Below are 22,500 nucleotides of genomic sequence, written 5' to 3'. Positions count from 1 at the left end.
TCTATAAGTTCCTTCCTCTCATTTTAACTTCCTCTTCCTTCTTCTCCTCCTCCTCCTCCTCCTTCCTCAATCCTCTATCCCTTCTCTTCTCTCTTCCTTCCTTCCTTCCTCTCATATTTCCACTTCTTCCTCTTCTTTCTCCTCCTCCTCCGCCTTTGCTGTCCTTCATCTTCCACCTTTGATTAGATAGTTAGTGTAGCTTGTCACAAACAGCCTCGTAAGGATCACCATGTCTGCTGTTGTTTGTTCTTCCTTTGTGTTCCTTTGTGTTCTTCAATCTTATATATCCCTTCCTCCTTCTCTTCCTTCCTTCCTTCTTTCCTTTCTTCTTCTTCTTCTTTTTTTTCTTTAATATCGTACATGAAATTTCTTTAACTCTCTCTCTCTCTCTCTCTCTCTCTCTCTCTCTCTCTCTCTCTCTCTCTCTCTCGACGAGGAAGAAGCTGAGGAGGACGAGAGAGAGAGAGAGAGAGAGAGAGAGAGAGAGAGAGAGAGAGAGAGAGAGAGAGTGCTTTAACCAGATTAAACACACAAACAATCTCTCTCTCTCTCTCCCTCTCTCTCTCTCTCTCAACAAGGTACAACTGTTCACCTAAATCGTCTCCTTCTCTTACTTTTGAGAGAGAGAGAGAGAGAGAGAGAGAGAGAGAGAGAGAGAGAGAGAGAGAGAGAGAGAGAGAGAGAGAGAGAAAATAAAATAAAGGAAAAACCTATGGAAGAGTACTAGGAAGAGAGAGAGAGAGAGAGAGAGAGAGAGAGAGAGAGAGAGAGAGAGAGAAATTAATGGAAAAACCTATGGGAGAGTACTAGGAAGAGAGAGAGAGAGAGAGAGAGAGAGAGTCAACACAGCGATGACCTAACAGCTGTTACCTTGCCAGCACTCTCTCTCTCTCTCTCTCTCTCTCTCTCTGTTAAGACAATGTACAATGTGTGTTCCAGTTTCGGGGAATGAAAATTACATGAGAGAGAGAGAGAGAGAGAGAGAGAGAGAGAGAGAGAGGTGGGGTGGGGGGCAGCCAGAGTGATTTTAAAGAGAAGGCGAGGAAAAAGAAGAAGAAGAAGAAGAGGAAGAGGAAGAAGAAAAAGAGGGGGAAAATGAGGAGGAAGAGGAGGAAGAGGAGGGGGAGGAGGAGGAGAAGAAGAAGAAGAACAAGAAGAAGGAAGTGAAAAGTGGAGCAGAAGGAGGAGGAGGAAGAGGAGGAGGAGGAAGAGGAGGAGGAGGAGGAAGAGGAGGAGGAGGACTAAAAATAAGGGATGAAGTCAAGAGGAAAGAAAGAGAGGAAGGAAAAAAAGATAAAAAAAGATAATGAAGAAAAAAAAGAAAAAAGAAAGAAAATTGCTCTAAAAATAAAAAAAAGAAAGAAAAAAAGAAAAAAAAGATAAAGTGGAGAATAGAAATAAGAAATAAATTAGTGTTATTCTCTCTCTCTCTCCTTCCTTCCTTCCTTTCATATCCTTCTTCTATATATTTTCATTCTCTCTCTCTCCCCTTCCTTCCTTCCTTTCATATCCTTCTATATATTTCCATCTCTCTCTCTCTTACGTCAACAATTCTAGATATTTTTTTATTTCTCTAAAAAATATTAAAAAGTTAGTAATTTTATCTCTTGGACCGATCAGATGGACTCTCTCTCTCTCAACAACAACAACAAAAATTTCCCTTACATTCTTCTTCCTCTTCCGAACTAAAACTACAAATACAAAAAGGGCGTCTAATTAAACCTATCGATGTAGAATTTCATGATCCATTTAGAGATATGATTCCCCCTGAAGTTACCTCGGGGTCATTGTCTGATCTGGTCAATCTTCAAATCTTTGTGTCATCAGCAAACTCGTATGTCAATGGTTAAGATCGTTGATGCATATGACAAACAGCAATGGACCCAGAACTGAATCCCGCGTGACTCCATTGTATAGCATCTCACCCTCAATCTCATCAATCGCTATCTCTTTGAATTCCCTGTTAAAACTGTCAATGTAGAATTTCATGATCCATTTAGAGATATGATTCCGCCCTAAGTTACCTCGGCGTCGTCTGAACTGGTCAATCTTCAAATCTTTGTGTCATCAGCAAACTCGTATGTCACAGGTTAAGATCGTTGATGCATATGACAAACAGCAATGGACCCAGAACTGAATCCCGCGTGACTCCATTGTATAGCATCTCACCCTCAACCTCATCAATCGCTATCTCTTTGAATTCCCTGTTAAAACTGTTAATGTAGAATTTCATGATCCATTTAGAGATATGATTCCTCCTGAAGTTACCTCGGGGTCGTTGTCTGAACTGGTCAATCTTCAAATCTTTGTGTCATCAGCAAGCTCGTATGTCACAGGTTAAGATCGTTGATGCATATGACAAACAGCGATGGACCCAGAATTGATCCCTGCGTGACTCCACTATATAGCAAGTCACCCTCAACCTCATCTATCGCTATCTCTTTGAATTTCCTGTTAAAACTGCCAATGTAGAATTTCATGATACATTTGGAGATATGATTCCGCCCTAAGTTACCTCGGGGTCATTGCCTGAACTGGTCAATCTTCAAATCTTTGTGTCATCAGCAAACTCATATGTCACTGGTTAAGACCGTTGATGCATATGACAAACAGCAATGGACCCAGAACTGAATCCCGCGTGACTCCATTGTATAGCATCTCACCCTCAATCTCATCAATCGCAATCTCTTTGAATTCCCTGTTAAAACTGTCAATGTAGAATTTCATGATCCATTTAGAGATATGATTCCTCCCAAAGTTACCTCGGCGTCATTGTCTGAACTGGTCAATCTTCAAATCTTTGTGTCATCAGCAAACTCGTATGTCACTGGTTAAGGGACCGCTATTGTAGTTTAAGGGACCGCTGAAATTGCTACTTTACTTTAAGAGACCGTTACTTTAAATTTTAAGTCACTATAGTAATTTAAAATACAGTCCCTTAACCGCCATGCACAGCCATCACTGGTAGAGGAACCGCGCCCAGCCAGACCCAGCCACCGAGCCAACAGACTGCGGGGCGAACCGTGAACCATCCTGCCCGCGCGCGCTCCTTGCCAAAACGTGCGGTTACCCTCGCCGTGAGTGGTGCTGACTGCTGACTCATCCTAGTGGCACCGTGGCAGTAGCGACGCGGAGCCCACCAATGTGAGATGCAGCATAGACCGTCAAGCCTCCCATGGCATACACGCGCACTCATGTATGGCCTGCGCGGGGTTCCAAGGGGCGGGTTTTGCACACCATTGCCATATTACCGTACTCAGATCCTCGTAATTACCGATTTCTGGACCATAACTATTACCAGAGACCACCAGCGTGAGATGCAGCATAGACCGTCAAGCCTCCCATGGCATGCACGCGCGCTCATGTAAGGCCTGCGCGGGGTTCCAAGGGGCGGGTTTTGCACACCATTGCCATATTACCGTACTCAGATCCTTGTAATTACCGGTTTCTGGACCATAACTATTACCAGAGACCACCAGAGTGAGATGCAGCATAGACCGTCAAGCCTCCCATGGCACACACGCGCACTCATGTATGGCCTGCGCGGGGTTCCAAGGGGCGGGTTTGCACCAGTTGGTATTCTGAGACGCTGCAACCTTTTACACTAACAAATTCAACAGGCCAAATAGGAGATCAATCGAGTTCTAATGCATGTTTTATTATGTTCTTGGTACAGAAAAACGGTCAAATTACCAGAGGACTCGGGGACTTCGTGGTACAGTGGTTAGCACACTCGCCTCACAACCAAGAGAGCCTGGGTTCGATTCCCGGGCGGAGTGGAAATAATTGGGCGGCTTTTCCGATACCCTACGCCCCTGTCCACCCAGCAGTGAATGGGTACCAGGTATTAATCGGGGGTTGTGTCCCGTCTCCTGGGGTCTGTTCCCTTCTCCTATAATTCCTTCCCCTTCTGTCTCTCCGGCATATGACCACAGATGTTGCGCCGACTAAACGAAACTTTCCAACCAGAGGAGTCATACAACTACCCCTGAAAATGGCCGAAACTACTATGAAAGCCTTGCCAAATAAGTGTGCCCGCGCGGGGGTCACAAACTCACCCACGCACGAACAAACTGCACTTCGCGTCCCACTCTCACCGGTACGCCCGCCGCTGCACTCGACTGTCTACTCAAAGCTCATCCCTCTACTGTCCAAATCCCTTATGCAAGAGTTAACCAGTATCTTCAATCTTTCATCCCTCACGCTGGTAAACTCTGGAACGATCTTTTTTTAAGCTGTTTGCTGTTAAAAAAAATATAACATGCCTATAGTAACCATTAGACCGTTATGAACCTCCTACTCCTTGTTATTCTTGTTGCCTTTGTTATGAGCGCTGTCAGGGGCATTCAAGCACCAGCTGTTTCTATCAATATCTCCGTTAGTAGGTACTGTTGTGTTAGTACAAATGTTATAACCTTTCTCCTGTTAATAGCGTTGTTAGGATAATTTTACTTGTTTACTTTCTCGAGGTCAAAGATGGGGTCAGTTGGGTTCTAATGAGTGTTTCTTTAGGTTCACGGTGCAGAGGAAGGGTCACGCTACCACCAGGGTCACAAAACTACCCCTGGAAATGCCCACAACTCCTACGAAAGCCTTGTCAAATGTGTGTTTCTTTAGGTTCACGGTACAGAGGAAGGGTCACACTACCACCAGGGCCATAAAACTACCCCTGGAAATGCCCACAACCCCTACGAAAGCCTTGTCAAATGTGTGTTTCTTTAGGTTCATGGTACGGAGGAAGGGTCACACTACCACCAGGGTCACAAAACTACCCCTGGAAATGCCCACAACGCCTACGAAAGCCTTGTCAAATGTGTGTTTCTTTAGGTTCACGGTACAGAGGAAGGGTCACACTACCACCAGGGTCACAAAACTACCCCTGGAAATGCCCACAACTCCTACGAAAGCCTTGTCAAATGTGTGTTTCTTTAGGTTCACGGTACAGAGGAAGGGTCACACTACCACCAGGGTCATAAAACTACTCCTGGAAATGCCCACAACTCCTACGAAAGCCTTGTCAAATGTGTGTTTCTTTAGGTTCACGGTACAGAGGAAAGGTCACACTACCACCAGGGTCACAAAACTACCCTTGGAAATTATTACAACGCCTACGAAAGCCTTGTCAAATGTGTGTTTCTTTAGGTTCACGGTACAGAGGAAGGGTCACACTACCACCAGGGTCACAAAACTACCCCTGGAAATGCCCACAAATCCCACGAAAGCCTTGTCAAGTGTGTGTTCCTTTGGGTTCATGGTACAGAGGAAGGGTCAGACTACCACCAGGGTCATAAAACTACCCCTGGAAATGCCCACAACCCCTACGAAAGCCTTGTCAAATGTGTGTTTCTTTAGGTTCATGGTACAGAGGAAGGGTCACACTACCACCAGGGTCATAAAACTACCCCTGGAAATGCCCACAACTCCTACGAAAGCCTTGTCAAATGTGTTTCTTTAGGTTCACGGTACAGAGGAAGGGTCACACTACCACCAGGGTCATTAAACTACCCCTGGAAATGCCCACAACGCCTACGAAAGCCTTGTCAAATGTGTGTTTCTTTAGGTTCACGGTACAGAGGAAGGGTCACACTACCACCAGGGTCACAAAACTACCCCTGGAAATGCCCACAACTCCCACGAAAGCCTTGTCAAATGTGTGTTTCTTTAGGTTCATGGTACAGAGGAAGGGTCACACTACCACTAGGGTCATAAAACTACCCCTGGAAATGCCCACAGCTCCCACGAAAGCCTTGTCAAATGTGTGTTTCTTTAGGTTCACAGTACAGAGGAAGGGTCACACTACCACCAGGGTCATAAAACTACCCCTGGAAATGCCCACAGCTCCTACGAAAGCCTTGTCAAATGTGTGTTCCTTTAGGTTCATGGTACAGAGGAAGGGTCACACTACCACCAGGGTCACAAAACTACCCCTGGAAATACAAAATCACAATATAAACAATAGAAAATAAATAAACAAAGGACCCAAAACAACATCAAAAAGGTAAACATCAACATCACCAAATAAAAAAGTAAACAATCTTAACCCAGTCCCAAACTTACCTCCAATCTTTCCTCCATATCTCCATTGTTTCCTCCTCCAGCGCCTCCTCCTCCGGTCAAATCTTCCTCCAATCCTTCCTCCACCTAATCCTTCTCTCCAGGCTCCGAGGGATGAAGGATGGCGGAGAAATAAAGCGATAAATACAAACTTTTGAGGAGGAGGAGAATGAGTGTCCGCCATTGAACCAGAGGGAGAGAGAGACTGCTTCGGTACAGCGTTGCAAAATTGTCGTACTTTGAACACTGCATTTATCATTATTAAGCTCCAAGACTGTCGTAACCACGTAAATAGCGATATAAATTTAAAGTTATCGTTAAAACTGTTAAATATTGGTGGGTTTTCGTTTATTTCTGCTATATTTATCGGTGTGAAACTTCGATAATGCAATGCGCTGAGTACGGTAATTTGGCTACGCTGGTTCGTTTTTTTTCAACACTTCGAGACTTTGAGGAATTAGTTTATTATTATTATTGTTTATCTTGGTTGTTTTTCGACCTTTTTCTCTTATTTTGTGGTTTATTTGTGGTTCTATTTTGTTATAATTATTGTACGATAGTTTCTCAGTTGACTCTTCTGATTTGCCTATTGCTGTTTATCTGTCATATTTCCTTTTCTTATTTTTTCGTCTTCTTGTTTATGATGATTTTATATTTATTTCATTTATTTCTTCTTCTTCTTCTTCTTCTTCTTCCTTCTCCTCCTTCTTTTTCTTCTTCTTCTTCCTCCTCCTCTTCTTCTTCTTCTTCTTCTTCTTTTTCTTCTTCCTCCTCCTCCTCTTCTTCTTCTTCCTTTTTTCCTTCTTTTTCTTCCTCTTTTCCTTCTCCTTCTTCTTCTTCTGTTTATTTTTATTTCTTAATTTTCTTAAACCTAATAATAATAATAATAATAATAATAATAATAATAATAATAATAATAATAATAATAATAATAATAATAATAATAATAATATTAATAATAATAATAATAATAATAATAATAACAACAATACAAGGTCACACAATACAACATCTATACGACCTTTCATGATCCGTTAATTATTACCATTATTATATGTCATTAGCTGCTGCTGCTGATGATGGAAGTAATAAACAACACATTATATTTATTAACTCTCTTTATTTTTCTTTCTTTCTTTCTTCGTAAATCATATTCACAAAAGAACCAAAACGTCCCAGCGCAAGCAAACAGCGTCTCCGATAACAATAATATAGACCTTCGCAAGCAAGTTTTTATTTATTTTTTTTAACTGGCGATGAAAAGGTTAAGAGAATAGAAATGTTGACCCCAAACTAACAACTGGATGCACTTTTAAGCGTTCTATGTGTTATGTATCCTCTAAATCTATGTTCTGTTCAGGATAGCTTGGCGAATAGGCCCCGCCCCTTTTTTTGCTAAGCCACGCCCTCTTTTCTATATAAGCTCCTCCCCTTTTTCTTTTACCTTTCAAAATATTCAACTTTTCTCTCACGTTCACCGCCCATTTGTACGTAAGCTCCGCCCCTTTTCTTGAAGCCACGCCCACTTTTTGTATAAGCTCCTCCCCTTTCTCTACAAAACCCTCCCCTAAGCCTTTAAAAACTCTTCCCCTTTCTTATACATTCCCTGCATTTTCGACTTCATAAACTACGCCCATTTCCTTTAAGCCACGCCCACTTTTGTCCATAAGCTCCGCCTCCTTTCATTAAACTCCACCCTCTTTTCTCTACAAACCCATTTCCCTTTCAAAAACTCCGCCCCTTTTTCAATAAGCTCCTCCCCCTTACTTCTTAATCCCAGTTCCCCGATAGCTGTGATTGGCTGCTTGGTGTGTAGTGGGCGGGGCCTCTTCGCCTAGTTAGCGTGAACGAGCCTAGCAGTGAGTTAAATCATATGTTTTCATTGTTATTCAAGTTATTTTCAGTTTTGTTAAAGCCAGTAAGAATGTTGTTGTTATTGTTTTTGATGTTATTTGTTATGTCTAAGTATTTGTGTATATATTTTTTTGATTATTTTTTTTGCTTTATCTTAAAAAATCCGACGAGTACTTTTTAATTAACCGGTTTTATTTATATTATTTTACTTCCACATCAAAATAAATAAATAAACAAACAATGAAAGCACTATTATAACAACAACACTTAACTATACCTAACTATCAAACTATTTATGTCAGAGAATAGTCAATAGTTTCCACCTCAAATAAAATAAAGAAATAAAAATGATCATACAAGATATTTTTTTTATATAGGAATGTATCGTTGAAAAATAAAGCTTTCTCTCTCTCTCTCTCTCTCTCTCTCTCTCTCTCTCTCTCTCTCTCTCTCTCTCGTAGTATGGTAGAAAAAAAGTTAGTATTGGTATTAGTAAAAAAATAAAAAGGAAGAAGTAGTAGTAGTAGTAGTAGTAGTAGTAGTAGTAGTAGTAATAGTAGTAGTAGTAGTAGTAGTAGTAGTAGTAGTAGTAGTAGTAGTAGTAGTAATAGTAGTAGTAGTAGTAGTAGTAGTAGTAGTAGTAGTAGTAGTAGTAGTAGTAGTGGTAGTAGTAATTTAAAGTATATTTCCAAATTTTAACGTACTATATTATAACAAAGATAGAAGAAGTAGTAGTAGTAGTAGTAGTAGTAGTAGTAGTAGGAGTAATTTAAAGTATATTTCCAAATAATAACATACTGAAATAACAGATAGTAGTAGAAATTGGGGTAGTAGTAGTAGTAGAAGTAGTAGTAGTAGTAGTAGTAGTAGTAGTAGTAGTAGTAGTAGTAGTAGTAGTAGTAGTAGTAGTAGTAGTAGTAGTAGTAGTAGTAGTAGTAGTAGTAGTAGTAGTAGTAGTAGTAGTAGTAGTAGTAGTAGTAGTAGTAGTAGTAGTAGTAGTAGTAGTAATAGTAGTAGTAGTAATAGTAGTAATAGTAGTAGTAGTAGTAGTAGTAGTAGTAGTAGTAGTAGTAGTAGTAGTAGTAGCAGTAGTGGCAGCAGTATCAAAATAGCCCTCCACTACCACCACCACCACCGCCGCCAAAAGGTAAACACGATGACTCACAGAAAACCAATGTAAACAAACACACTTCAGGGATGACTCACCTAGACAAGCCGCCCCCTGATAAACCCCATTATTATTATTATTATCATTATTAGTGTATGGGAAAGCTTGGTATATCTATTGGTTACGTTAGTTAGTTATGTAAATACTAACGATACTACTACTACTACTACTACTATTATTATCATTATTATTATTTTCTTAGTGACGGAAAAGATGGGAAGGAAGAGAGGAAAGGAGGGAGAGGGAGAGGAAGAGGAGGAAGAGGAGGAGGAGGGGGAGGAGGAGGAGGAGGAGGAGAGAAAGAAACCATCCTCATATGCACTGAAACAAATCTAACCCATAAAAATAATAATAATAATAATAATAATAATAATAATAATAATAATAATAATAATAATAATAATAATAATAATAATAATAATAGAGGTAATAAAACAAACTTGCATGTTCCATAGACTTAATTAAACACAAGAAATTTACATATATTTACACACACATACAAATATACATAAGAGAGAGAGAGAGAGAGAGAGAGAGAGAGAGAGAGAGAGAGAGAGAGAGAGAGAGAGAGAGAGAGAGAGAGAGAGAGAGAGAGAGAGAGAGAGAAAAACTGAATAAATAACAGACTAGGAAAAAAAACTAAAGATTGTAGAATTTAAGTACAATAATAATGATAATAATAATAATAATAATAATAATAATAATAATAATGATAATTAAGGCAAGATCATTACATTAGCAGGTCATTATTTTAAGCTTAATTTGTTGCTTTGGTACAGAAATTGAACTTAGCAAATTAATGAGGAAATAATAATAATAATAATAATAATAATAATAATAATAATAATAATAATAATAATAATAATAATAAAATGACCTAGGTATAATTACTTTCTATGCATTATAATTATTATTTTTTATATGTACAATTACGGATAAAAATAAAAGGGAAAGTGTGTGTGTTCGTGTGTGTGTGTGTGTGTGTGTGTGTGTGTGTAAGACTTGGAGGAATGAAAAGTTATATAATGAGAGAGAGAGAGAGAGAGAGCGAGAGCGAGAGCGAGAGAGAGAGAGAGAGAGAGAGAACCATTAATAACGACTAGCTCTGACTAGCGATGACAATAATAATAATAATAATAATAATAATAATAATAATAATAATAATAATAACAATAACATACAACATTATACTAAGAAATGAACTAATGAATATACAAACTAAACAGATAATTAAACACACACACACACACACACACACACACACACACACACATACGCACACACACACATACGCACATGATAATAGGTATGCGTATGTGCGTAGATGATATATTTATAGTTCTCTCCTACACACACACACACACACACACACACACACACACACAAATACACACATATGGCCCCCTATAATAACATATTTGGGGGGAGGGGGAGGGAGGAGGAGGAGGAGGAGGGTAGGAAGGGGAGGAGGTTGAAATTGAAGGAGGAGGAGGAGAAAGAAGGAATGAATGAAGGAAGGAAGGAAGGATAGGAAGGAAGGAAGGAAGGAAAAAGATAAAAAAATGAAAGAAAACAAAAAAAAGAAGAGGGAGGAAGGAGGAGGAAGAAGAGGGAGAGAGAAAGAAGATGAAAGAAAGAAACTGATAGAAAGGTAGAGAGAAGAGGAGGTAGAGAGATGAAGAAGAAGAAGAAGAAGGAGGAGGAGGAGGAGGAGGAGAAAGACAGGAATGAGATAAAATAAATTAGAAAAGAAATTCAAAGAAGAAAAATATCATAGAGGAAGAAAAGAAGAGAAAGAAGAGAAGGAAGCGGAGTAGGAAAGAAAATTAGATGAAATAAATTAGAAAAAAAAATCTGAAAGGAGTGAAAGGGTTACGGGAGAGACAGAAGAGGGGGGAGGAGGTCAAAAAAGGGGGGTTTGGGGTTAGAGGAAAGGGGGGGAGGGGGAATATATTTACAATGAGGTCTGAACAGCAATGCGTCGATAGCGTACAAAAATATGAGCCGTTTTGCCGAGTCCCTTTTCTTCCTCTGTATACAAGATTATTATTATTATTATTATTATTATTATTATTATTATTATTATTATTAGGGGGCGCTTGACAAGGGTGACGAGGGATACTTTTATTATTATTATTATTATTGTTATTATTGTTATTATTATTATTATTTATATTTTTTTGTTCATTTTTTTAACTGGGGTTTTTTGCTGATATATATATTTAGCTATCTTGTGTGTGTGTGTGTGTGTGTGTGTGTGTGTGTGTGTGTGTGGTGAGATCCATAGCATTTTTTTCTTCTTCTTTGGTTATGAAGTTTCTCTCTCTCTCTCTCTAGTTTTCTCTCTTTCTTTCACTTATATCACTAGTTTCTCTCTCTCTCTCTCTTTCAATTATCTTCTTTTCTTCTTCTTCCTTCCTTCCTTCATTCCATTCTCTCCTATTTCCTTCCTTCATAAACTCACTATTACTGTTTCCTTCCTTCTTTCCTTCCTTCACTAAATTTTATCCATCTATGTTCTTTCTCCTTTCCTTCCTTCTTCGTTCCTTCATTCACTTCTTCTCTGGTTACCCATTTCTCCTTCCTCCTTTCCTTCATTCAAATTTCTTTCATGTCATAATTTTTCAACTTTTTAATTTTTTTATTTTTCATATGTAGAAATATCCTCTTCTTCTTCTTCTTTTCCTTCTTTTCTTTCTTTTCTTTCTGGACACATTCTTGTTTTCTCCTTCCCTTTCCTTCTGTTGCTATATTTCTATCCCTTCCTTCCTTCCTTCTTTCCTTTCTTCCTCCCTTCCTTCCTTTCCTTTCCTTTCCCTTCCTTCCTTCCCTTTCTCTCACATACTTCCTTCCTTTCCTTTCCCTTCCTTCCTTCTTTCCTTCATTCCTTCCTTCCTCTCATACACAGTTCACTCCTTTCCCTTCCTTCCTTCCATTCTCTGTCTCACTTCATTCCTGTCCCTTCCATTTCCTTCCTTCCTTTCTTTCTTTCTTTTCAATCACAAACTGTTTTAATTTATCTAACTCTTCCTTTTATTATTAATAGTTTTTCTCATTTTCTTTCCTTCCTTCCATCTCCTTTCTTTCCTTTTCCTTCTCTCTCTCTTTAATCTTTTTCCTTCCTTTCTTTTCTTTCCCTTCTTCACAAACTCTCATATTTTTCCTTTCCTTCTCTCTTTCTCTCTCTCTCCTTCACTTTCTTTCCTTTCCTTCCTTTCCTCTCTCTCAATTCTTCCTCCTCCTCCTCCTCCTCCTCCTCTTCAATCTCCTTTGTCCCACTTTTAAATGCAAGTGTCACAGTATTACAGAATCTTTCACAGGGGGGGAGGGGGGGGTGATGGGGGGGGGGGGGGAGCGGCGCGTATCCTGGAGCCTGCCAGGATATAACATGGGGGGGGGAGGGGGGTTAGGAAAGAGGGGGAGAGCATATGATAAGTAGCTAGGAGATATTGTGGTAGTTAATAAGTGTGTGTTAGTGTGTTTGTTCGACGTGTTTGAGTGTGCGTGTGTGTGTTTGTCTTTTTTAAATATTCTTATATACAAAACAAGTGCCGGGGCGGAGGCGGGGCGAAGGGGCGGGGCGAGGGGGCAGTAAGGGGATAGGGAAGGTTAAGACAGGTTAGGGGTTTGGGGAGGAAAGGGAACAGCTGGTTATGGCGGGGCAAGGAGTGGGGCGGGGCGGGGTCAGGGTAGGTCAGACTAGGCCCAGGTACAGTTTGGTCAGGGTGTTTGAGGGGGTGAGGTGGGGCGCAGGATGGGGGGCAGGGGGGTGTATCTCCCTCTCATCGGGGCGAGAGGCGGGGGCTGGTCCGGGGCGGGGCGGCGGGGCGGGGCAGCGCTCAGGACAGGCTGCAGCATTTGGAGGTCCCCTGAATGGCCAGCGCCCCGTTGGCCCGCTCGCCCCGGCTCTTGTGCCGCCCCGCCCCGGCGTTCTGGTTGATGTCCACGGGGTAGTGCGGGCGGGGCCCCAGGGAGCCGTTGGTGGCGCTGGGGCGGAGCGGCGGCCCCGCCCCGCCCCGCCCCACCCCGAAGCCACTGAGGGTGTCCAGGTGTGAGGCGGACTTGGTGATGGCGGGGCCGTGGGGCGAGTCCAGCGGGGGCGTGTCCGAGGCGGGGCGGGGCCGGGGTGGGGCCTCCACCACGCCCACCACCACGTCGCTGGCCGTGACGGGGCGCGGCGCCGCGGGGCTCAGGGCGGGGGCGACGAGGGGCGGGGCGGGGCACTCCTGGTCCTCGTCCGTCACCCTGATCACCACCCGGTCCCCCGCAGGTCCAGGCCCCGCCCCGCCCCGCCCGGCGCCCTCTATGTAGATGGTCGTCACGTTGTCCGTGGACACCGTCACGCTGGAGCCCCCGCCCCCCACCCCGGACCCCGCCGCGCCCTCCCCCCGCGCTGTGTGTTCCCTTTCAGTCCTGTCTGTGTTGCCCCGCCCCGCCGCGTCGTTCCCCTCCCCCGCGTCCCCCACCCGGTCCCCCGCCGCTGCCGCCTCGGCCCCGCTGGCCTGCACGATACAGTTGAGGGAGCGGCTCTCCCGCAGCGTGGTGTCGATGTCCAGCACGTTCTCCGTGGACCCGCCACCACCGCCGCCGCCGGGGCCCCCGCCGGGACCGCCGCCGCTCTCCTTGGGGTCATCGTCGCACGCCGCCGAGAGTGGCCGGCCGCCGCGCCCCGCCCCGCCCTCCCCCGCGGGCGGGCTGAGACTGTCGTGGTCCTCGTGGGGCGGGGCCACCAGGAGCGGCGGCGGCGGCGTGGCGCCGGGGTCCTCGGGCGGCTCGTCGGCCTCGCGCGTCAGGTGCCGCACCAGCGCGCGCTGCTGCCGCCGCTTGCGGGCGTCGCTGTCGTCGTCCGAGGCATCCGACGAGGAGCAGGATGCCGTGCGCGCCCGCGCCAGGCGGCGGCGGCGCACCACCCCCGGGGAGGCCGCCGCCCCGCCGCCCGCCCCGCCGGTGCTGCCGTTGGGGCCGCCGCGCAGGCCACCGGGGCCGCCGCCGCCGCCGCCCTCGCCGTCGCTCTCGCCCTCCTCGAAGATCTCGTTGAGCATGAGCTGCGGCGAGGAGCGGACGGAGTGCAGGCGGCGGGACGGCGACGGCAGCGTCTTGAACTTGTGGTTGACGAAGCCCGCCTGGCCGGCCGCGGCGGCGGCGGCGGCGGCCCCGCTGGCCTTGGGCGACGACGGCAGCGGCGGCGGCCCCGGCGACGAGGGCGACGACGCCTGCGACGTGGGCGAGGACGACACCGAGGACTGCGGCGTGATGCGCGGCGGCGGCAGCGTGGGCGGCGGCAGGCTGGTGGTGGCGGCGGCGGAGGCGGAGAGCGGCGGCGGCGCCGGGGTGTGGGTGAGGCTGGAGGGCGGCGTGGTGGCGGGGGAGGTGCCGGCGCTCTTGGCCCTGCCGCGGCCCAGGCCGATGTTTGAGGAGGGCGGGAAGGGCGGCTCCGGCAGCGGCATGGCGGCGTCCTCGGCGGAGGGCGAGGTGGCGGCGGAGCCCTGCAGGGAGCCGTGCAGCGAGGCGGGCCCCGCCGCGCCGCTGCTGCCGCGCCGCACGCACTCCAGGCGGTGCAGCAGCGACAGGTCCAGCTTCATGTCGCGCACGCACTTGTCCTTCAGCGACGACGACGACGACGCGCGCGACCCCCTCCGCGACCCGCTCCTCGAGCCGCTGCGGGACCCGCTCCTCGAGCCACTGCGAGACCCGCTGCGGGACCGCTGGCCGCGCTCCACCGCGTCGCCCTCGTCCCGCGCGTCCTCCTCCTCCTCCTCCTCCTCTTCCTCCTCCAGGATGCTGAACGTCCGGATGCGCGCACCGCCACGCACCTGCGAGAGACACACGCACCTTGGTCAGCACACACACACACACACATGCACACACACACAAACACACACCAAACCTGACAAACACAACACAGAATCCCCCAACGAGTAAGACAAAACAAACAACAAAACAGAAAACAACAAAACAAATGTGTAAACAAACACAAAGAAAACGACGCGAGGGAAAACCAATTAAGGCGAGACAACAATAACGATAAAAAACAACAGGAAGAACAAAGGTACCAAAATATAATGTAAACCTAAACCCAAGTGCTCTGGAAAAAGAAATTAAGAAAGAAGAGAAAATGGGTTTATGGCCAACTTAGGAAAAGGTTGATAGCCACTGAACCACAGAGCGGGTGTGATTCTATACATTACCTTAAATAAAATAAATAAATAAAATAAAGATACACATAAATAAAGGAGATAATGAATGAAATAACCAAATAATATAAATAAATAAAAAGAGAGATATATAGATAGATAGATAGATAGAGAGAGAGAGAGAGAGAGAGAGAGAGAGAGAGAGAGAGAGAGAGAGAGAGAGATTAAACAGAGCTAGACTTGTGATATTATACCTCAAATGACCCTTAATATTCTCTCTCCCCCTCTCTCTCTCTCTCTCACACACGCACACATACACTGATACACACACAAACACATTACTTACCATCAATAAAATAATAATAATAATAATAACAATAACAATTAGATGATTATTCAAAATACAGAAAATGCTTTATATAATTCCACACATACATAGCATATACATACACAACACTATGTATGTATCTATGTATGTGTATATGTGCTAGATACACACACATATATGCATACATAACATACATTAGGTTATATATGCATGTATTTATGTATATATGTATGTATACTGAAGATACATACACACATATATACATACAACAAATGAATGTAAATTAAGCTTCAAATATACTAAATGTACATAACTCTCTCTCTCTCTCTCTCTCTCTCTCTCTCTCTCTCTCTCTCTCTCTCTCTCTCATTATTTTTTTTTCTTCATCTTGAGTTCATCTATAATTCCTGGCACCTATAGTTTTCATAAGGTATTCAATGGTGTGTGTGTGTGTGTGTGTGTTGGGAGAGAGAGGTGGAGGAAGAGGAAGGAAATGGAGAGGAGGAGGAGGAAGATATGAGAGGGAAGGAAAGAAGGAAGAGAAGGAGGAGGAAGAGAAAGAAGAAGATGAAGAAGAAGAAGAAGAGGAGGAGGAGGAGGAGGAGGAGGAGGAGGAGGAGGAGGAGGAGGAAGAAGAAGAGGAGAGAGAGGGGAAGGAAAGAGGAAGAGGAAGAAAACAAGGAGAAAGAGGAGGAGGAGGAGGAGGAGGAGGAGAAAGAAGAAGAAGAGGAGGAGGAGGAAGAAAGGAAGGAGATAGAGATGGAGAAAAAAAAAGAAAGGAAGGGAGGAAGGAAGGAGGGTGTGTGTGTGTGTGTGTGTGTGTGTGTGTGTGTGTGTGTGTGTGAGAGAGAGAGAGAGAGAGAGAGAGAGAGAGAGAGAGAGAGAGAGAGAGAGAGAGAGAGAGAGAGAGAGAGAGAGAGAGAGAGAGAGAGAGAGCACCAAATAATTACATGTATATTAATTAATTTCTTACATATTACTATTATTATCATTATTATTATCATTATTATCATTATTATTATTATTATTATTATTAAGAAGAAACCATGTAAACTTTTTGAACTGCACACACACACACACACACACACACACACACACACACACACACACACACACACACACAAACATTAATTACAAACAAACATCGAACAAAAAGCAAACAGCCCACGAGTTAAGTAAGGGGGGGAGGGGGGGAGGGGGGGGAAGGGACACACACACACACACACACACACACACACACACACACACACACACACACACACACAGTTAAGGGGACGAACATTATTATTATTATTATTATTTTTTGTTAATGAGCGCTGCGGTTCAAGTAGTGTTTGTTCGTTTGTTTGTTTGTGTGTGTGTGTTGTTTACTGGATATTACTTGTCTCTATGTATGTGTGTATGTGTGTATGTATGTATGTGTGTATGTGTGTGTGCGTGTGTGTGTCTCGTTAATATAGTATGCTGCTGCTATACTACCTACATGCTGTACACACACACACACACACACACACACACACACACACACACACACACACACACTGAGGCCCCAGCACATGAGTAACTTCAAGTCGCTTCTCAGGGATAGTGTCACATACCCTATTCTGCCGAGGTGGTCGCTCAGTGGGAAAGTTGGAAAGTTTTGCTAAGTGGGCGCAACATCTGTGGTCATGTGCCGGAGAGAGACAGAATGGGAAGGAATTATAGGAGAAGGGAACAGACCCCAGGAGACAGGAAAAAGTTGGAAAGTTTTGTTTAGTGGGCGCAACATCTGTGGTCATGTGCCGGAGAGAGACAGAATGGGAAGGAATTATAGGAGAAGGGAACAGACCCCAGGAGACAGGAAAAAGTTGGAAAGTTTTGTTTAGTGGGCACAACATCTGTGGTCATATGCCGGAGAGAGACAGAAGGGGAAAGAATTATAGGAGAAGGGAACAGACCCCAGGAGACAGGAAAAAGTTGGAAAGTTTGGTTTAGTCGGCGCAACATCTGTGGTCATATGCCGGAGAGAGACAGAAGGGGAAGGAATTATAGGAGAAGGGAACAGACCCCAGGAGACAGGAAAAAGTTGGAAAGTTTTGTTTAGTGGGCGCAACATCTGTGGTCATATGCCGGAGAGAGACAGAAGGGGAAGGAATTACAGGAGAAGGGAACAGACCCCAGGAGACGGGACACAACCCCTGATTAATACCTGGTACCCATTCACTGCTGGGGGGTGGACAGGGGCGTAGGGTATCGGAAAAGCAGCCCAAATCTTTCCACCCCGCCTGGGAATCGAACCCGGGCTCTCTCGTGGTTGTGAGCCGAGTGTGCTAACCACTGCACCACGAAGCCCCCGAGGATCAGAGGGAGGAAAAGATTAATTATAGGCGAGGAAAGTGCGGGAAATCATTTGTACCCGCTGCCCTCTAGTGTGAGTCGGCCCCCATACCTCACCAACAAGTCACACCAGCGCCAATATTCGGATAATAGAGGATTTTTCTCGCATAAAACGTATACTTGGCACATTTAGGTTAGTCACATATGAGCAAATTCGCATATATTGAATACCCACAAATACCCACACACCAGCCGCCACTCGGATAATAGTGGATTTTTCTCGCATAAAACGTATACTTGGCAAATTTAGGTTAGTCCCATATGAGCGAATTTGCATATTTAGACCTCACATATATCGAATACCCACAAATACCCACACACCAGCCGCCACTCGGATAATAGCGGATTTTTCTCACATAAAACGAATACTTGGCAAATTTAGGTTAGTCCCATATGAGTGAATTTGCATATTTCGAAAACCTGGTGTACAGCATTCAAGTTATGGTTGTTGGAGGATAGACAAACTTTAAGTGCGTTTTCTCGGTGTATATAAAAAAGATTAGATGCTTTTAGGGTATTGGTTAACCTAAATGACAACTAAAAAAACAACTTAAGATTTTTGACATGATGAAAAAAAGTCTAATTTGTCATATTGCTTGAAAAATTAACTCAAGTCTGGAGCCCTTCAAGATCATCCCATTCTCTCTCTCTCTCTCTCTCTGTCTCTGTCACTGTCTCTGTCTCTGTCTCTGTCTCTCTCTATGTCTCTGTCTCTGTCTCTGTCACTGTCTCTCTCTCTCTCTCTCTCTCTCTCTCTCTCTCTCTCTCTCTGCTGACCTTCCCTTCCCCCTTCTAGCTGCTTGTGGCTCTGGGGGGAGGGGGAGGAGAGCGTGCGGAGTGCCATGGGGTGGGGTGCCTTCCTTCCCACCCCTGGCCCACCCCCTTCTGGTCATCTGAAAAGTGAGGACACCAACGCACTCACTCACATGTGTTTTACTCGGTGTGTGTGTGTGTGTGTGTGTGTGTGTGTGTGTGTGTGTGTGTTTACCTACTTGTGGTATATGGGAAAGGAGTTACGATCACACTGTTCTGTCTCAATAACGTGTGGCTTTGCTTTTGTGTGTGTTTATGTTGTGTGCAATTCACCTTGGCTTCATCGTGAAAAGTTGGAAAGTTTTGTTTAGTGGGCGCAACATCTGTGGTCATATGCCGGAGAGAGACAGAAGGGGAAGGAATTATAGGAGAAGGGAACAGACCCCAGGAGACAGGAAAAAGTTGAAAAGTTTGGTTTAGTCGGCGCAACATCTGTGGTCATATGCCGGAGAGAGACAGAAGGGGAAGGAATTATAGGAGAAGGGAACAGGCCCCAGGAGACAGGAAAAAGTTGGAAAGTTTGGTTTAGTCGGCGCAACATCTGTGGTCATATGCCGGAGAGAGACAGAAGGGGAAGGAATTATAGGAGAAGGGAACAGACCCCAGGAGACAGGAAAAAGTTGGAAAGTTTGGTTTAGTGGGCGCAACATCTGTGGTCATATGCCGGAGAGAGACAGAAGGGGGAAGGAATTATAGGAGAAGGGAACATCCCCCAGGAGACAGGAACAAGATGGAAAGTTTCGTTTAGTCGGCTTAACATCTGTGGTCATATGCCGGAGCGAGACAGAAGGGGAAGGAATTATAGGAGAAGGAAACAGACCCCAGGAGACAGGAAAGAGTTGGAAAGTTTTGTTTAGTGGGTGCAACATCTGTGGTCATATGCCGGAGAGAGACAGAAGGGGAAGGAATTATAGGAGAAGGGAACAGACCCCAGGAGACAGGAAAAAGTTGGAAAGTTTTGTTTAGTCGGCGCAACATCTGTGGTCATATGCCGGAGAGAGACAGAAGGGGAAGGAATTACAGGAGAAGGGAACAGACCCCAGGAGACAGGAAAAGTTTGGAAAGTTTGGTTTAGTGGGCGCAACATCTGTGGTCATATGCCGGAGAGAGACAGAAGGGGAAGGAATTATAGAAGGGAACAGACCCCAGGAGACAGGAAAGTTGGAAAGTTTGGTTTAGTGGGCGCAACATCTGTGGTCATATGCCGGAGAGAGACAGAAGGGGAAGGAATTATAGGAGAAGGGAACAGACCCCAGGAGACAGGAAAGTTGGAAAGTTTTGTTTAGTGGGCGCAACATCTGTGGTCATATGCCAGAGACAGGAGGGGAAGGAATTATAGGAGAAGGGAACAGACCCCAGGAGACAGGAAAAAGTTGGAAAGTTTTGTTTAGTGGGCGCAACATCTGTGGTCATATGCCGGAGAGAGACAGAAGGGGAAGGAATTATAGGAGAAGGGAACAGACCCCAGGAGACAGGAAAAAGTTGGAAAGTTTGGTGTAGTGGGCGCAACATCTGTGGTCATATGCCGGAGAGAGACAGAAGGGGAAGGAATTACAGGAGAAGGGAACAGACCCCAGGAGACAGGAAAAAGTTGGAAAGTTTGGTTTAGTGGGCGCAACATCTGTGGTCATATGCCGGAGAGAGACAGAAGGGGAAGGAATTATAGGAGAAGGGAACAGACCCCAGGAGACGGGACACAACCCCCGATTAATACCTGGTACCCATTCACTGCAGGGGGGTGGACAGGGGCGTAGGGTATCGGAAAAGCCGCCCAAATTTTTCCACTCTGCCTGTGAATCGAACCCGGGCTCTCTCGTGGTTGTGAGCCGAGTGTGCTAACCACTGCACCACGAAGCCCCCAAGGATCAGAGGGAGGATGAGGTTAATTATAGGCGAGGAAAGTGTGGGAAATCATTTGTACCCGCTGCCCACTAGTGTGAGTCGGCCCCCATACCTCACCAACCAGTCACACCAGCGCCGCCACTCGGATAATAGTGGATTTTTCTCACATAAAACGTATACTTGGCACATTTAGGCTAGTCCCATATGAGCAAATTCGCATATATTGAATACCCACAAATACCCACACACCAGCCGCCACTCGGATAATAGCGGATTTTTCTCGCATAAAACGAATACTTGGCAAATTTAGGTTAGTCCCATATGAGTGAATTTGCATATTTCGAACTCACATATATTGAATACCCACAAATACCCACACACCAGCCGCCACTCGGATAATAGCGGATTTTTCTCGCATAAAACGAATACTTGGCAAATTTAGGTTAGTCCCATATGAGTGAATTTGCATATTTCGAACTCACATATATTGAATACCCACAAATACCCACACACCAGCCGCCACTCGGATAATAGTGGATTTTTCTCACATAAAACGAATACTTGGCAAATTTAGGTTAGTCCCATATGAGTGAATTTGCATATTTCGAACTCACATATATTGAATACCCACAAATACCCACACATCAGCGCCGCCACTCGGATAATAGCGGATTTTTCTCACATAAAACAAATACTTGGCACATTTAGGTTAGTCCCAAATGAGTGAATTTGCATATTTCGAAAACCTGGTGTACAGCATTCAAGTTATGGTTGTTGGAGGATAGACAAACTTTAAGTGCGTTTTCTCGGTGTATATAAAAAAAATTAGATGCTTTTAGGGTACTGGTTAACCTAAATGACAACTAAAAATACAACTTAAGATTTTTGACATGATGAAAAAAATCTAATTGGTCATATCGCTTGAAAAATTAACTCAAGTCTGGAGCCCTTCAAGACCATCCCATTCTCTCTCTCTCTCTCTCTCTCTCTCTCTCTGTCTCTGTCTCTGTCTCTGTCTCTCTCTCTCTCTCTCTCTCTCTCTCTCTCTCTCTGCTGACCTTCCCTTCCCCCTTCTAGCTGCTTGTGGCTCTGGTGGGGGTCGAGGGGGGGAGGAGGAGGCCATTGCGGAGTGCCATGGGGGTGGGGGGTGCCTTCCTTCCCCCTCTACCCCCCCTGGCCCACCCCACCCCCCTTCTGGTCATCTGAAAAGTGAGGACACCAACGCACTCACTCACATGTGTTTTACTCGGTGTGTGTGTGTGTGTGTGTGTGTGTGTGTGTGTTTACCTACTTGTGGTATATGGGAAAGGAGTTACGATCACACTGTTCTATCTCAATAACCTGTGCCTTTGCTTTTGTGTGTGTTTATGTTGTGTGCAATTCACCTTGGCTTCATCGTGAAAAGTTGGAAAGTTTTGTTTAGTGGGTGCAACATCTGTGGTCATATGCCGGAGAGAGACATAAGGGGAAGGATTTATAGGAGAAGGGAACAGACCCCAGGAGACAGGAAAAAGTTGGAAAGTTTTGTTTAGTGGGCGCAACATCTGTGGTCATATGCTGGAGAGAGACAGAAGGGGAAGGAATTATAGGAGAAGGGAACAGACCCCAGGAGACAGGAAAAAGTTGGAAAGTTTGGTTTAGTCGGCGCAACATCTGTGGTCATATGCCGGAGAGAGACAGAAGGGGAAGGAATTATAAGAGAAGGGAACAGATCTTAGGAGACAGGAAAGTTTGGAAAGTTTTGTTTAGTGGGCACAACATCTGTGGTCATATGCCGGAGAGAGACAGAAGGGGAAGGAATTATAGAAGGGAACAGACCCCAGGAGACAGGAAAAAGTTGGAAAGTTTTGTTTAGTCGGCACAACATCTGTGGTCATATGCCGGAGACAGACAGAAGGGGAAGGAATTATAGGAGAAGGGAACAGACC

At 45.0% G+C, this 22,500-nt stretch overlaps 3 protein-coding genes and 1 long non-coding RNA gene across 29 annotated transcripts in view; 2 read left to right on the top strand and 2 right to left on the bottom strand.

The window, feature by feature from the left end:
* LOC126988492 (MARVEL domain-containing protein 1-like) overlaps positions 1-6,191 on the bottom strand; it is a 51,339-nt gene extending 45,148 nt beyond the window's left edge. For both annotated transcript variants that reach the window (XR_007742079.1, XM_050846687.1), the window contains exon 1: positions 6,058-6,191. Coding sequence is in view for 1 of the 2 variants with exons in the window: in XM_050846687.1 (XP_050702644.1) it covers positions 6,058-6,075 (18 nt within the window). In the remaining variant the exon portion in view is untranslated. The remainder of the gene's footprint in view (positions 1-6,057) is intronic.
* Positions 4,563-22,500, top strand: part of LOC126988483 (melanoma-associated antigen C1-like) — a 109,851-nt gene continuing 91,913 nt past the window's right edge. For 12 of the 25 annotated variants that reach the window (XR_007742051.1, XR_007742050.1, XR_007742064.1 and 9 more), the window contains exons 1-2: positions 4,635-5,037; positions 5,353-5,665. Coding sequence is in view for 2 of the 25 variants with exons in the window: in XM_050846619.1 (XP_050702576.1) it covers positions 4,676-5,037; positions 5,561-5,665 (467 nt within the window). In the remaining 23 variants the exon portion in view is untranslated. The other 13 variants (XR_007742074.1, XM_050846619.1, XM_050846618.1 and 10 more) reach the window with 9 other exon arrangements.
* Positions 7,155-22,500, bottom strand: part of LOC126988478 (SNF-related serine/threonine-protein kinase-like) — a 64,915-nt gene continuing 49,569 nt past the window's right edge. The window contains exon 9 of the mRNA XM_050846607.1: positions 7,155-14,889. Coding sequence (XP_050702564.1) covers positions 12,916-14,889 — 1,974 coding nt within the window. The 3' untranslated portion in view covers positions 7,155-12,915. The remainder of the gene's footprint in view (positions 14,890-22,500) is intronic.
* Positions 19,519-20,390, top strand: LOC126988504 (uncharacterized). Its single transcript, XR_007742109.1, has 2 exons — positions 19,519-19,785; positions 19,892-20,390. It is a non-coding gene; the product is annotated as an uncharacterized LOC126988504 (long non-coding RNA).

Source organism: Eriocheir sinensis, chromosome 69, assembly GCF_024679095.1.
Source record: "Eriocheir sinensis breed Jianghai 21 chromosome 69, ASM2467909v1, whole genome shotgun sequence".
Taxonomy (NCBI): Eukaryota; Metazoa; Arthropoda; class Malacostraca; order Decapoda; family Varunidae; genus Eriocheir; species Eriocheir sinensis.
This window is presented reverse-complemented; position numbering and strand designations above follow the sequence as displayed.